We start from the raw sequence: 15,674 nt of genomic DNA, 5'->3' as shown, positions 1-15,674 counted from the left end.
ACAAAATTCTGGTCAGCAACCTTTCAGGCGCCTTTAATCTGGCCTCTACGTGCCTCTCCAATCCCACGCTCTCCTGTTGTTCTCTTCATATCATAGCCAGGATGGGTGATTTCTGTCATTCAAGGTCTTTTCTCAATCTGGGGTGATCTCTCTGGCACTCAGTTCTCATCTCTTGGGTCTCAGCCCAAACGTTGCTTGCCAGGGAGCCTCCGAGCCTCCCTGACTAGAGCATTTCCCTAGCATGTGCTCCCCAGCATCCTTGACTTTTCCATCATGACACGTATCACAATTTGCAGTCATACAGTTGTGCAATTATTGGTCCACGTCTTGAGTGGAATGGGAGCTCCCAGAGGGAGGACCTGTGGCCATGATGCCCATGCTGCCCACCGCTGTGTGTCCAGCACTGGGCCCTGGGCCAGGATATAGAAGACACTCATGAATGTGTGTTCATTGAATGGTGGATTGCGGGGCCCTGATGATGAGCCAACTCTTCTCTAACAAGGAGTAAGAAGGACACAGCCAGCTTGCTCTGCATTCTCTGTGCCATGCTCCTTCTCAACTAGGTGGCCAGTGGAGCCACACAAATGGCCACAGTTTCTTCCCCTCTCCCACTGCAGGAGGAGCTGGGGAGGCGGCCATGACATGAATCTACACAGGTGGCTTCAAGTAGGGCAAGCGTCCTCCATTCCTTATGAACTTTCTCAGGCCAACTTCAAATACCTTGGTCATCTCACTGTCTTTGTCCCTTCCAACTCCCAGCCCCCAGCCCCCAAGGGGTACAGAGTGAGAGAGGGCCCATGGGGATGGCAGGCAGGGAAGAATGGCACACAGCGTATGCTCATGAGATGAGGACCCACGCTGGGGAGCAGGCTTGAGGTGTGCAGTAGAAGACCCTGGCTGGCACCAGTGTCTTCTGGGCAGAGCTGCACACACGGGCAACTCTTCCAATGCCCAACTCGTCCAAGCTCTTTGGATAAGAAGTCTGAAGGAATACTCCAGGTCCCAAACCCTGAAGGGAATGCTGCACTCCTTGACCGGAAATCCTTTACTAAAAACAAACAACTACACATAGGTGTGCTGAGAGACTGTTGCTCTAGGAGAAGGCACTGAAAACCCTTCATAAATGTAAACATGGCCTTTCCCATATTCACTTGTAAGGGATAAGTAGCCAGTATTTTAATCACTCTGCAGCTGAAGGCTTGCACCCACTGTGGGTCAACTCTTTGTATTACATCCATTGAAATCAAACTTCAAACACCACACCAAAAAGTCATTTGTGATGGCAGGCCACCCCACTCCTTTCTCATGGCTTCTAGCTTGTTTTTAGGAGAAAAGCTAACAGAGTTTAGAAATCAACCAAAGTGCAACTTTTTTAAAACCCTTAATTACCACAAACTCGTATTTCTTATTGTTCTCTGTGATTCTTTTCTCTGGAGATAGTCCTGGCAGCTTTGACAGAGCAGTTGCAGCCCGCCCTCCTTCCTTCCTTCTGCAAGAGTGGGAAGGAACGCTGGAGTCACAGGAATAGCAAACCCCGAGGCTGTTCTCCAGTGAGATGCTCTCAGGCACAACTGTAAGTGCTACTGGAAAGACACAAACACTTCTGCAAATGTTAATTGTGCGTAAGAATTCTGGACACTTTGAGGAAAAGAATTCTGCTTTCAAGCAGTGATGTTTAATTATATTTTTCACATTTTCCCCACAGGATTTAATTTCTGGAGAGAGGCTTCCCTCTTTCTGGTGATATGTCTTGATGTTACCAAACCATTTCCTATATTTTAATCTTCTGGGGCTTTCTGCAGAAGATTCCTTTATGCATTTCCCATTTTGTACCCAGTGCACTTCCCCATCTTTGATGCTTAGCAAAAGATGGCTTGTGCATCTTTTTGCAAACATATCCATTTGTCTCTCTCTGAATGGGGAAGAATATGCCTTTTCAGCAATGGAGAAGGGGAAAACCAAGTCAATGAACTTCAAATTCCCAGTGTTTGGAGAGGTAATCCTTAGGAAAAAACCTCATTATTTCATTTTCAAATACAAGAGTATATTTCAAATGAGGATAGTCAAAGAAAGGATGTTTTGCATTTAGTCAATTTTGCAAGAGTCACACAGCAGACAGCTTTCTAGAAAGGCATGGGGTAACCTTGGGAGATGTGCCACAGCCTAGTGCCCAGAGTTCCCGGATGGTTAAGTGTGCCCATGTGCTATTTGCAGGTAACAAGGATGAACTCACATCTTTCGACCCCTTCAGTTCAGTCAACTGCCTTTTTGTTCCTTCTACCATTTTAAAGTTTAACAGGGTTCTACTGGATCCCAAATAATCATTCTCAAGGTAACACCCTGGTCAACACTAACATCACCCCTCTAACTCAAAGGTACCACTACAGGATCAATTTGAAATAGGATGCTTCAGAAATTTGTAACAATGGGCAACTTTTGTCAATTTGGAAATAATTAATTCCCTATGTACAAAGTTCAAAACTGTGTACCACAGAATCATTTCCTGTCTAATGAACTGTCATCAGTAAAAGCAGTCCCAACAGAAAAAAACCCAAAAACCAAAAAACAAACAAACCAACAAAAAAAAACCAAGAAAGTCAATAGCCAGGTCTTCTTGTGTGTGAAAAAGGAGGAATACGCAAGGTTTAATTTGCGCGACTGAGTCTCTGTAGATTAATGGTCTTTAATTAATTTTCCCCAAACCTAAATCACCTGTCATGATAAGCTAAGTAAAACTAAAGCAGTTAATTTTGCCATCTCACTGTGCTTGTCCCTTCCAGCCCCTAGTTAATTTTGCCATGGATTTATTTTGCCTAACTTTTCTACTCCCCTTCTTTTATTTAACATGAAAAAAGAAAGACCTTTCTGATAAAGTCACATCTGAATCACTCCTATAGGTGTATCAGATTATGGAAGGAGAAGGGTCTCCTGTGGCAGAGACGTTCAACTGTCAACTGATGACACCTCAAGGCAACGTTTTAATCAAGGCAACATTTTAGGCATTTATAAATGACAGTGTACTTGAAAATCTAATGCTACTGTTTGAAGCATGTCAGGCCTGAATCGCTATGCACATTCTCTTTGAGGGGACAAGGCAAGCCTGTGGCAGGCTCAGAGTATCAGTAAGGAGCCACATCCCTTTAGCACGTGGCTCCCCATCCCTGACTGCGCACCTGAGGAAATGGGGTCTTGTGGTTGTGTGCTGCAGGAGATGTGTCCAGAAAAAAAAAATCTTGTCTTTAAAAGTTGAATCCAGAACACCAACGTGACCCTGCACCACAGCTGCTCCCCAAGGGTGCCTCCACCTCTGAGTCCATGACATGCTCCAGCCGTGAAAGCTTTTGGCTGCTTCTGCCCAGACTTGGACACATATGCTGTCTACAGCTCTGAGTAGATCAGGGACCAAATTGGGCAGAACTAGCTCTTTCTGCATGAAATTGTAAATAGAATCAGCTCTGGGGTGGGATACCCTGTTTGTGTATCTTCAAAGCATCCCCCATTATGAGCCACAGAATCTTCTAGATGTCAGTCATTGGGGAAGCTAGCATGACTTGGTTACTCCCTATTCATATGTCGAAGTGAATCACAAGGCTAATGTGAATCTTTCTAATTCAGCAATAGCAAGGTCTGAGTGGGAACTGGGCGGAAGGTTACAATACCAGTGATATAAACAAATTTGGTGCTCATGTTTATCATGCAAGCAAGACCTAGGAGTGAATGTCAAAACTACTTAAATAAAAAATTCTGTTTAAGTTCCTTAGATTTGTCCAACTGACTGCAAAAGTATTTACATTCATGGCACTTCAATTTGAATTGCCTAAAGTGGTCAGCTTGGCGTTACTTTGTTATTTGATGACTTGAAAGTAATAAAATATCCATTTGCTAATTTTCTTTTACTCTTTTAAATTAGTTCAAATCAATGGAGTTTTCATTTGTTATCCTAACTCTGTCATCTGTCTTATCTTCACTCCAGAAAGGAATTCTGTTGTTTAGATGTGACTTTTCATTTGCTTTTCAACTTTCCCTCATGTTTTATTCAGAATCAGCTGACTTTAAATCAGATTGGAAGTATGTACTTCACGTCCACATATGAGGGACTGTAATGAGTCCGAATGACATGGTTTATTCCTCTGCTGTAACCATGGGCTGGAATGAAACTCAAGAGACCATCCAGTACCACAGCTTCATTTTCAGATGGGGAGACTGAGGCCTAGAGAGGCAAAGCAACTCCTATGTTATGGCCGGCCTTGGTCAGAGCTTGCTAGTAGTACTCAAACTCCAAACTCACCTGTAATTACTTAAGGTGAGGATTAGAATAGAAGGATTTTCTGATTCCTGTGCTTCTTGCAGACACATGTCTATTTATTCTTGCCAAACCTTCTGTGTGATTTTAACAAAATGCTTACCAGGAGCCTAGTCTCCAATACCGGCCTCAAAGGCCAAGAGATAGATTATCTGGTTAGTTTGAAGAGAAACCACTTAGTTTACTCAGCAAATGAGGGACCATCTTTAGGGCTTAAGACTCCTCTTAAATAAATGACCTATGGTTAATTATTATCTACCCAGCTCTTATCCCTTAATCTCTAGTTTGAAATTCTCTGGTAGTAATTGCTCCTAAACCTATGCCTGTAATCACAACTGCAGACAAAAGCAGGTCCTTCTGCAGCAAAAATGTCCTCATTTTTTTTCACACTAAACTATGATATTTAATTAGTGCAATACTAGTTTTCCTCCTTATAGGGATAATTGCACGTTTATGCATATTTTTCAGGTTGGAGAACTTTTTTGTGAAGGCATTCTCTAGAAGATGGAATGCAAACGTGTTCTGTTAACCATTCATTTATGACTTCAATCATTACTATCACTGCATCTTCCACAACACAAATGCTGAGTTATACCTTATGTATATTTCCAAGCACATTAGATCAATGTTTAAACAGACTAGTATGAATGATCATGTCACAGACTTAAAATAAGCTGAGCTACAGGGTAGATGCCATAACTTCATTTAATATTGATAGCAGCTCAATTTAAATTTTGAAAAAGCAAATACATTTAATAAATTTGGTGTGAATTATTACATATTTTGATGGAACTATTGTACAGAATGTGTACATATATAAATCTATAGATAGAATTATATACATTTGAGTATATACCACATACATATTTTTTCCACTCACATTTTTCTCTTTAGTAAAACAAAGCAGTTTTACTGTACACGGAAGTGCAATGCTACATTAAGTCCTGAGTAATTTAAGGTATCATTAATAAACTGCTACAAATTCTAGTTTTCCAGCCAAAGATCCAGTAGATTCTGTAACAAAAAATGCAAACAAAATAATACTTAAAAATACGCATTTAGCTTTGCGTTCATTTTGTGCTTAGCAGAGAAAGCTCAAGAATGCACAGTAGTCATCTAGATTTGGGAGAATGTTCTTGAATATTCAAGGTTAAATAAATATCCTACTTGTAGGGATTTATAGAAGTTTTAAGTGATGTTGTCTACATCCAATTTGTCAAGCATGGAAGACTACAGTCATGATTGGGTCAAAAATCCCTTTTGCAGAATATGAAATTCTGTGTAAACATCAGTGTTTAGGTTTTATATAAAAGTTCTGATTCAAATGAGGGAAAAAAAGAAAAAAATACAATGAAATAATTTAAAATGCTTTTCTTGGAATATAGCCAGCCACATGGAAGAAATATAAAAAATACGAGTATATTTTGGTGAAAGAGGAAACCAGATGAAAGTCATTTAAGGGTGGTCTGGTAAGTCACCCACTTTGGGAGGTCCCAGGCTGGCTTGGCTCCGGGAACCCACGATGGCCAAACCACATCTATCTTGCCACAGGGGACAAACTTTGCTGCGCAGTGAGAAGGAAGCACTGTGGGAAAAGGCCACGTTCAACCGCAATGGAACGGTAACGGCTGCCTGTCAGGGTCACATCAGCAGGCAGAGCATCCCATCCCCAAACTCAGGCACTAGGTATGAAAACGTGAGGTGGCCCGGGCCCGCTGCTGCACGTCTGCCTTCAGCAGGAGGAGGCAGACCCGGATCCTCGCATGGGGGACCTGCCCTGCATCGGAGCCCGCTTCGACGAGAAGGCACTGCTATGGTGGTTCCTCCATCACCCCTGGCTCTACCCCGTCCCGTGGCTGCTATAGTCAAAGACTCCTTTCTTGAAGAATGGTGAAAACTCACAAATGGTATGTTTCGAGAGAGTCAGTCCCACTTTGTTGATGTGGAGGGGAGATGTTGCGGACTGGAGCATCACACTGAAAAAGTCCCTGAGGTATTTCTGTGGAAGAGACAAGAGTTAAGAACATGGTCAATTGGGAGGTCAAGGCGGGTGGGATTGATTGAGCTCAGGAGTTTGAGACCAGTCCGGGCAACATGGAGAAACCCCATCTCTACAAAAAATATAGAAATTAGCCAGACAGGGTGGTGCACTGAGGCAGGAGGATCACTTGAGCCCAGGAGGTAGAGGCTGCAGTGAGCTGTGATGGTGCCACTGCACTCCTGCCTGGGTGATAAAGCAAGACTCTGTCTCAATCAATCAATCAATCAATCGATCGATCAATCAATCAGAATATGGTCAAGATACTGTTGGATGGTGTCAAGAAGAGAAAAAGTTTCCAGAAACAACTTCCCACCCATCTGGGAAGTGCTATCGTTGTCATTAAAACCAGCACGTGAGGGATGTCCTCCACTGTCCCACCTATCATCAGACCAACCAGAGAAGATGGAGTCACAAGACACATACGCACAGGAGAAATATCTTTGGCTCAGCACTGACTCTGGGCAGCACTGCCTCAGGTCTACGGCAGACACTGCTCAGGGAAATGTCAAGGGTGCCAGGCACAGGGGATCTGCCTCTCAGCCACAGTGTCACTAGTTAATCTCTTATTTAAAAAAGTCATTTCCTCCCCCCTCCCAGTTACTCATTAAATAGAAAGATGATTAAAAAAAAAAAAAAAAAAAGGCCGGCCATCTGTACAAGGTTAAATGTGCTGCTTACTGGTATTTTAAAATTGCACAGTCAGTATCTGTTTTGAATCCTTCTTATAAAATAAAGGGAAAGAAATACTGAGGACAAGAGGGTCAGTTCCAAGTACTGATATTTACAGTTCTTTTTGCATGTCCTATAATCATCAACAAAAAGGAATCCTTACTACAATTAATTGCTCCAGACCCCTGCTGCACATGTTTGTTGCAACATTATCTGCCGTTTTTGGCACTGAGAAAGCAAAGCATGTGTGAGACTAGGCTCTGGGAACTGAGGATAAAATCAGACATGGGAGCTGGAGGGATGTGTTAAAGGAAAAGAGGGCACACAAGAATAGTTAATATATTTTAGGCCAGGCAAATCTCATCTATAACAGAAAATGGGCTGGAGGGAAGGGGTTAGACCCAAACCTTTATTATTGTCTCAGTGTGCTTAAAAAACCCAAACGACCCTGGCACAGTCTTAGGAATTAAACATAATAATTCTGGACTCTGAGTAACAACAAAAAATTTGTCAAAGCAACATGACCTAAGCCTGGAGCAGTAGTTCACAACAAGAGGCAGTTCTGCCCCATAGGGTGTTCAGCAGTGTTTGGTGACAGTTTTGAGTGTCACATAGGGGTGCACAGGCAGTGCACCTGGTGGATGCTGGCCAGGGATGCTGCTAACATCTGCCAAAGCACAGGACAAAGAATTATCTGGCCCAAATGTCGACCATGCCACAGTTGAGAAGAGGAAGTAGAATTTAGCTACCTCTATGAATTGCCAACCTGAAATTTCCTTCTGAAAGAAGACATTCTACTCAAGGAGAATTTGTTAATTCTCCTTCAAAATATTAATGAGGACTACTAACAGCAACACTTGTAAAATAACTTAGTTTCTAAAAATCTTCTAATATCCAATGTTTTACACTTAATGGAAGTAAAACTGATGCATGATAAATTGTACTTTTTTTTTTGAGATGGAGTCTTGCTCTGTCTCCCAGGCTGGAGTGCAGTGGCGCGATCTCAGCTCACTGCAACCTCGGTCTCCTGGGTTCAAGCAATTCTCCTGCCTCAACCTCCTGAGTAGCTGGGACTACAGGCATGTGCCACCATGCCCAGCTAATTTTTTTGTATTTTTAGTAGAGACGGGGTTTCACCGTGTTGGCCAGGCTGGTCTCAAACGCCTGACCTCAAATGATCCACCCCCCTTGGCCTCCCAAAGTATTGGGATTACAGGTGTGAGCCACTGCGCCTGGCCAGATAAACTGTACGTTCTTTAAATGTATAACTTCGTGAGTGCTGACCCGTGTGAAACCACCATTAAATCAAGATAAATATTTGCATCCCCTTCAAAAGTTTCCTAAGGCACCTAACTTCATGTTATCCTTACACTTGGCCTGGAATCACATCTTCTTCTGGTATTACCCATTTCCCAGTGAGGAAGCTATTGCCAGGAGAGGTGAGCACGGCTAGTAATCTAGAGAGAAGACTTGAAAGCAAGTATTCTCAACTCAGATGTTTTTTCTTGTTCCATATCCCTAACTTACTGGTCTCATGGTACCCTCTCAAGAAACGATCCTGAAATTGAAATTAGGTGTAGGTAAGAAGTTACCAAAATCAACTGCTGAAAAATGAAGATCTTAATCTTAGTAATTATTTTCATCAGAGGGGCAAAGGGAGACTTGACTTTCACTTTTCTGCGGGAAGGGACCCTGAGAATATCAACTTTAAAGAGACGTGAACTGCATCAAACAGCGTCACCAGTATATATCGTAGACTACATTCAACCAGCCAGTGCTCGCGATGCAATGCATGCGCACAGCTGATTGTTCTGGGAAGATCAAGGGTGAGATGATTTGGAAAATGCAGAGCTTTTCCAATGGAGATGCAGAGCTTGCTGACTTGTGCGTGGAGCCGCTGCTCTTTCACAGTTTAATGCATGGATAGAGCGAGGCTTGCTGCACAGGCCTCATCTCAGGTAGCTCCTGTGGGCTCCAGCTTCAGGTCTCCCACAGGCTGCATTTACGGGCAGGCTGATGTTTACAGCAAAGCTGCCTTCAAGATGAACTCTGACAGACTGGAAGGCAATTTAAATCTGGGAACAGATGTTATATCAGCATTTGTCATAATTAGTACACAAAGTAGGGTCCCTTTAAAGGGCCAATAAAGCCTAAAGGGCATAATGAGAAGAGAAGTAAAAGTTAAAAATATAAATGAAAGGAAAAGAGGAAGTATTTGAGACACCCTCCTTTCCAGAGCATCACCACAAGAAGAGAACAATACAACTGCCAGGTAATGTCTTTTTCTTTAAATAAACTCATTAGTGTAGTTTGATAAAAACTCCAGATAGAGTGTTCTGATTTGACTAATTCTAAACATTACAGAAGAGTTTTTTCTTCACAAAACAAATTTCTGCTTGAGGAGAATTAGGCAGCTTTCACCTCCTTTACATAGCCTGCTTCCTTGGTGCAAAGAAGTGATTTGATTAGGAAGTGTTCTTTGCAGTGACCTCAAAGTGCTCTAAAGTCTGTTAAGATGAGGCACGACCTTTGTTGGCCATGACCAGAGCCACATGCTTAAAATGGGCTGAACAAATTCTGGCGAATGAAAAAAAACCAAGGGACTGGGGCTACGGCTGGGTACACAAGACAGAACTAAAATTCTAGAAAGTTCTTAAGGTCACAGACAGTGTGTCTCATTCTTCTCTGAAGCCCCCTATCATCCCTGGAACACTGCCAAGCTTAGGAAACGTGCTGAGAAGAAACCTTGCTGATTTTAGTTATCTTTTTTTGAATTAAAGTATATGCAAAGAAAACCACACACCACAAGTGTACAGTTGAATACAGTTTCACAAAGTTAATATATCTATGCCATCAGCATCTAGATATGAATTATACAACACTTCCAGCCCCCAGGCAGCCCTCCTCATACTCCCTCCTCCAGTACAAACCTTCCCTCAAGGGCAACCGCTACTCTGATTTCTAGCACCAGAGATTCGAATTGCCAGTTTTTGAACTTCATATGAGCGGCATCATTTGGGATATACTCTTTTGTGTCTGGCTTCCATGGCTTAATGCCATGTCTCTGAGATGCAGCCATGCTGTGCACATAGCTGTGGTTTGTTCAGTACCAGCACTGTGCAGTATTTCACATCTGAACAAAACCACCGATTGGCTTTAACACAGGGATAAGCGTTGGTCACCGCTTTGGTCCTTTAGTCTGAACTCTTCTTCACTAATGAAATCTACTTCCCAATATTACTGGTGTCTGATGAGTCAAGTTTATCACTATCCTTCCAATAAAGAAGTTTCCCGTAGAGATTTACACTCAAATCTAAGCTTAGCCAATGTACTCGAACTCTGCTATTTTATGTACATATATATATATATAAAAATATACATATAAAATATTTAAAATATACATACTTAACAACACACATTCATAATAGTAATTCTTACTGCCTGTGCTCACAATGTTTTCCACAGCGTCTGTGGCTGAAGGGAGAAAATTAAAATCCCCCTTTCAAAGCTATCCCTTGTTGTTGACCCCAAAGTCACCGTAGCCCTCCCAGGATGTGAAAAATAAGTCCAGGTGTCAAGCTGCATCTCCCCAGGTCAGCACGCTTTATAAAAGAGCATTGCGAAAACTGAAGGATATTAGGAGTTTAAGTGACTTATCCAGGTCAGAAGGGCAAAGTGGGAAAAAGATTTGTGAAATCCAATATCCAATCTGTTTCTGACTTTCACACGACATTTTCTCCATTATAAAAAGAAATAAAAGCAGGTGTATTTAAATCTCTAGCACGTCAGGGACCACAGAAGGCCGGCAGCTCTTGCTCGCCTGGTGGACAGTGACACACCTGAGTCTTTGCTTTGTTAAATGTCCTGTGTCAGGGCCACTGAGAACAGCAAAAGCACCTCCTAGGGTTGCACAACATTATGGCCCTGACTTGAATAGTTGGAGGAGGAAAGTCAGATTAAACCAAATCTTCTTTCAATACGATTGCAAACCAGAAATAAGACGGGATGGCGGAGCCAAAGGGGGCCTAGGAAAGGGTCTGTCTGACAGTGAGTGATCATGGGAAAGAAAAGAGGCCGAGAGAGAAAGGGGGCCACAGAGAGACAGAGGGGGCTGTCTAGGGGAGGACAAGAGAAACAGGGCTGGGATGGAGGGGAAGGCAAAAGAGGTGGAAAGGAAAAGGAAACCAAACCAGCACAACAACGTTGGAGACGGGTTTATTTGTTTACCAAGCTGGCAAAAAGAATTTAAGAATAATAAGAAATATATCAGATATCTATATAGGTTATTTACTTTTTGTGACTTGGACCAATACTGACGAAGGTGTTTTCTTATCAATACTTTCAGAAAATCAAATTTAGATGGCTAATCTTTATGGTATATTTCAGTGCTGACACAGAGTACCTTGATTTCATGAATCGCCTTTCTTCCACAGGTTTTGGGCATATTTTGTTGCTCAGGGGCAGTGAGTAGGGGGTACAGGTAACTGGGAGACATGGACCCCCATGGGTCTGTTCCAAAGGAAGTGTGACCCTGGCACATGACGTTTAAAATCCCCCCAAAACAAACAAACACAAAATCCTGTACAGAACTATGAGCTTTTAAAGTGGAGGCCAGAAGACCCGAGCAGAAGGAGAGGGGGTGTGGTGATATGAGACACACCCTAGACTCAGGCTCCTGGCTGCCACCCGCAGCGCCCGCCATCCCCTGCTTCTCAGTCAGGTCCCCTCTGCTGAGCCACACGGTCTGTCACTGGGCAAGTCTGTCTACACCGGGCATCTTAGCTGCTTGGGTCAGATGCACTGCCTTTCCTAGGCCTGATGGTGCTTTCATGGGGACCAGCAGGCACTGGTTCTTCAAAGTTAAAAGTTCCTTACAAACACGGGGAAGGTCCTCTTTCTCTGCAAGGCTCACGCTCTTCTACAGGGAGCCAAGGCAGCTCAGAGAATGCTTCGATATCTCCCTTACAGGGCCTTGGTGGGCACTGGCCATTCTCTGACTGCCCTGTATCCATTTCCCTTCCCAAACAGCAGCCCAGTCCCCTTCTGAAGAAACATCTTTCCCCTCTTTGGGAACTGGTTAACTGGTTGACTTAAGGCATAGGACAGATAAGCTTTTCCCATGATATTCTAGGTGGACACTTTACGGCCAAAGAGCTAATCAAGCTACCAGCACTTGGAGTCTCCTGGAACCAAGGGTCCTTTGGCGGACACCTCTTCCAGATTGTGTAGCTGCTGTTATGGAGCATTTTCAAGAGTTTGAGAACTTTAGGAAAGCTGGGCAGTTTCAGGAGAGCCTTTGGTCTCTGTCAATTCCCAAGGCTAGGAGTGAATGATTCCATCTGTTTACTGTGGTGACAGTCATTTTCTACTGTTTACCATCAAGTTAACTAACAATAATCTCACAGCACTGGCAGGGGGCACACAAGGGTCAGGAATCAGAAGAAACCTTCCTTGTGGAACACAATCAAGCTCCTCCAGGGCTAGTCTATGGTCAGATGGAGGTATCTGCCTGTCACACTCTTCTCTTAGGAAGAGGTCAATCCTAGGAGGCTCTGGAGAATCACATTGCAGATAGGTCAGAGTATCCCAGTGGTCTATCCATAGCTAGGCCTGAAGCTGGAACGCTCCTGCCCCAGACCCTGATCTACACATAGCCCAATCTTTAAATTTCCAATGCCATTTCAAAAGACAACTACTAAACATTATCAATCTTTTGAACCAAAACACAGGCTAATATGGTCTACTGGCTGTGCTAATAAGTTCTGAAAGGCAAAAGGAACTCCCCACAGCAATACAGAGTAATTCAGCAAGAATTTAGTCCATTATATTAGAGCTTTAGCATGGCACCTCAATTAGTTTATGCATCAGGAAAAAAAACTGAAAATATAATATGCTGCTACATGCTATTCCATTTAGACATTCTTGAAGGTCATTATATTACTATGATTCATGTGTGACCTACGATACAATTTCAGTCTGAGTTCTGCCTGAAAGGAAACATGCTTTGAAGTTACTGGAAAAATGTGGGCAAAATCTGGCCTTTAGGCAGCTTCTTTTGGGTTTTTCTTTTGAACTCTAAATCTTCTGGGTGAAATGCTGGTTTGCTCATAGGAACTAACCATGGATTTCATAGTCCATCTTGGCAAGAACCTGTGAAGTCAGCAGGGAGTTGCACGGTGTGGCTTCCCCCCTCTCTTACACTCATTCCCTTTTAGGTCTGGGACCTTGAAAGAAAGGACAATTTTAGACCAGGAGATGGAGGGAAGGAGGGGTGGTATCCAAGTTTAGCTAACAGTCTGAACAAGAGAGCAAGGCCAAGGGCCAGCCTGTGCAGGGATCTGGGTGGGGAACAGCAGGATGTGAAGGAGAACGCAGAGGGCCTTGAATCTGGATTCAGCCTGCAGGCACTTCATAGAAAGTTTCCGGTTCATGAGCTCCTGTGAGCCCCTAAGACACCCTTAGGAGAGGGACAAGAATGGATGTACTTTGTTTACAGATGAAGTAACTGAGATTCCAAGAGGCAGTGACTTGGCCAAGGTCAACAGGTCATAAGACGCTGACAAAGTGACCAGCTCTTCAAATGTAGGAGAAAGCCATTATTGCCTAATTTAATTCCCAAGGTTCAAGCCCGTAAGCCTGAAATGTAACATGGCCTTTCTTTGGGGCTGTCCATACTATGCTCATGCAGCCTCCCAGAATTTTCCCTGAATTTCAGTCAACTGCTGCGTGTGTGCGTGCGTGTGTGTGTGTGTGTGTAGAAGATGCAAGAATGAGAATTTGGGCCTTCAGATGCCTTTGAAAGACCTAAGCCTCCTTATCTGTTGGCTCTCTGCCTTCTATTTTAATTAGCAGGGAGATAAAATTGTGACCATTTTATGTTATTAAAAAGTTTCTGTTTTAATAGGGCTCATGACTATAACTGCAGCCTACTGCTTATTTCACGTGCAATATATCACCTCGGCCATGTCATTCTAATGATTCTTCCGGCCATCTCATTGTTGTGAGGTCCTCTTTATTTCACAAAATTTTAACATAAATCTATAATTTAATTTAAAGTTATTGGAATTATTAAAATTGAAATGTTCTTTAAAAACGTAATGGAGCTTTATCCACCTTTCCATAGTGACATATTAACAGAGAAAGGAGTTCAATGGCATTCCTCATTCTCAGAAGTCATTAACCACGGTGGCAGCTTAAAGACAAGTATCAGTCTAGTAAGACTTAGAGGTCTCATTTAACTTGTAGCACTTGGAAAATTCATCATTCACTGATGGGCCCTGAAGATGGATCAGGCCTGAACGGAGCTACCCAGGGATGTTTCTAGACCTGAAAGAGTTCAGGTCACCCCTGGCCATGTATCACAAATTGACCCAGTGTGGTCAATATGATTCCATCCAGTCAAGTCTTCCCAACTCTAAACTCCCATAAATTCAAGTCTAAATACCTCTTGTTGGCTTTTTAGGAATCTTAAAGTTTGGCTACACTGGGTCAAATAGGCTGGGTTCCCTTCCCAACATGCTCCCAAATGTGCTCCACACTCCAAGGAAATCAGGACAGCTGGGTTTGGGTAACTCATCCATCCAGCACAGTCACCGCACACCACGTGTTCTCCAAGAAGCAGTAAGCCAGGCCTGGGTATTGAGCTGAATGAAACAGACACGGTGCCTCCCCTCCTCCCCTCACAGGCGCATGCTGGCTGGCACCATCCTCCACTGCTCAGAGTTTCTCTTTGTTCCCATGGGTGTTTTGCTCCCATCATCTAGATCTGGCTCAAGGTGTGCTCTGTATTGACTCCCTTCTCTTCAGACTTCATTCATGCACCCAATAAGTACTTACTGAGAGGTTTCTACACACCAGTGTTGGGCTATGTGCTGGGCATTCTTTTTTTTTTTTTTTTTTTTTTTTGAGACAGAGTCTCACTCTGTCTCCCAGGCTGGAGTGCAGTGGCATGATCTCAGCTCACTGCAACCTCCACCTCCCAGGTTCAAGCAATTCTCCTGCCTTGGCCTCCTGAGTAGCTGGGACTACAGGCATGCACCACCATGCCTGGCTAATTTTTCTATTTTTTAGTAGAGATGGGGTTTCACCATGCTGGTAAGGCTGGCCTCGAACCCCTGACCTCAGCTGATATGCTCGCCTCAGCCTCCCAAAGTGCTGGGATTACAGGCATGAGCCACCGCACCGGGTGGTGCTGGGCATTCAATAGCTAATATTACTCAGTTCTTGTACCAAGTAACACAGTCCTGCCTGCCTGGGAGACAAATAGGTAAAGCAGTAATTACAATTAAAATATGACTATGAGAGAACTGCAATGAGGTGACTTGGGACCCCAAGGGAAAGGAAAGGCTGTATGCTTAGTCCTGGGAATTGGTTACTTTTATGCCAAGACCCATAGGGTGATGAGAATCAAGCAGGTGAAGACACTGGAGGAAGATACTGGAGGAAGCCTGTTCTGGGCAGAGCAGGAAGCATGTACCAAGCCTAGCGGCTGGGAGGCAGGGCTTTGGAGCATCACCAATTGTCTAACATGACTAGACTGGGCCAATAGGCACAGAGCATTCAGCAGATAGGACAGACTCCTGGGAACAGGACTGCTCCCGGACCTGGGCTCTGCCAGTCCTCATGCTGGGGGCCCTACACAGTTGGGTGGTGGCACTGTGT

The 15,674-nt window shown here is 43.6% G+C and overlaps 1 protein-coding gene across 25 annotated transcripts in view; it reads right to left on the bottom strand.

The window, feature by feature from the left end:
* Positions 1–15,674, bottom strand: part of KIF16B (kinesin family member 16B) — a 338,999-nt gene that overhangs the window by 30,728 nt on the left and 292,597 nt on the right. For 13 of the 25 annotated variants that reach the window (XM_063633957.1, XM_055265225.2, XM_055265227.2 and 10 more), the window contains one exon: positions 4,991–6,302. The exons of 3 other annotated variants lie outside the window; for them this stretch is intronic. In XM_063633957.1, the coding sequence (XP_063490027.1) occupies positions 6,144–6,302 (159 nt within the window). In that variant the 3' untranslated portion in view covers positions 4,991–6,143. Of the gene's footprint in view, positions 1–4,990; positions 6,303–15,674 lie in introns of those variants that run through there. 9 more of the 25 variants (XM_063633960.1, XM_063633956.1, XM_063633964.1 and 6 more) reach the window with 1 other exon arrangement.

Source organism: Symphalangus syndactylus, chromosome 24 (genome assembly GCF_028878055.3).
Source record: "Symphalangus syndactylus isolate Jambi chromosome 24, NHGRI_mSymSyn1-v2.1_pri, whole genome shotgun sequence".
Classification (NCBI taxonomy): domain Eukaryota; kingdom Metazoa; phylum Chordata; class Mammalia; order Primates; family Hylobatidae; genus Symphalangus; species Symphalangus syndactylus.
This window is presented reverse-complemented; position numbering and strand designations above follow the sequence as displayed.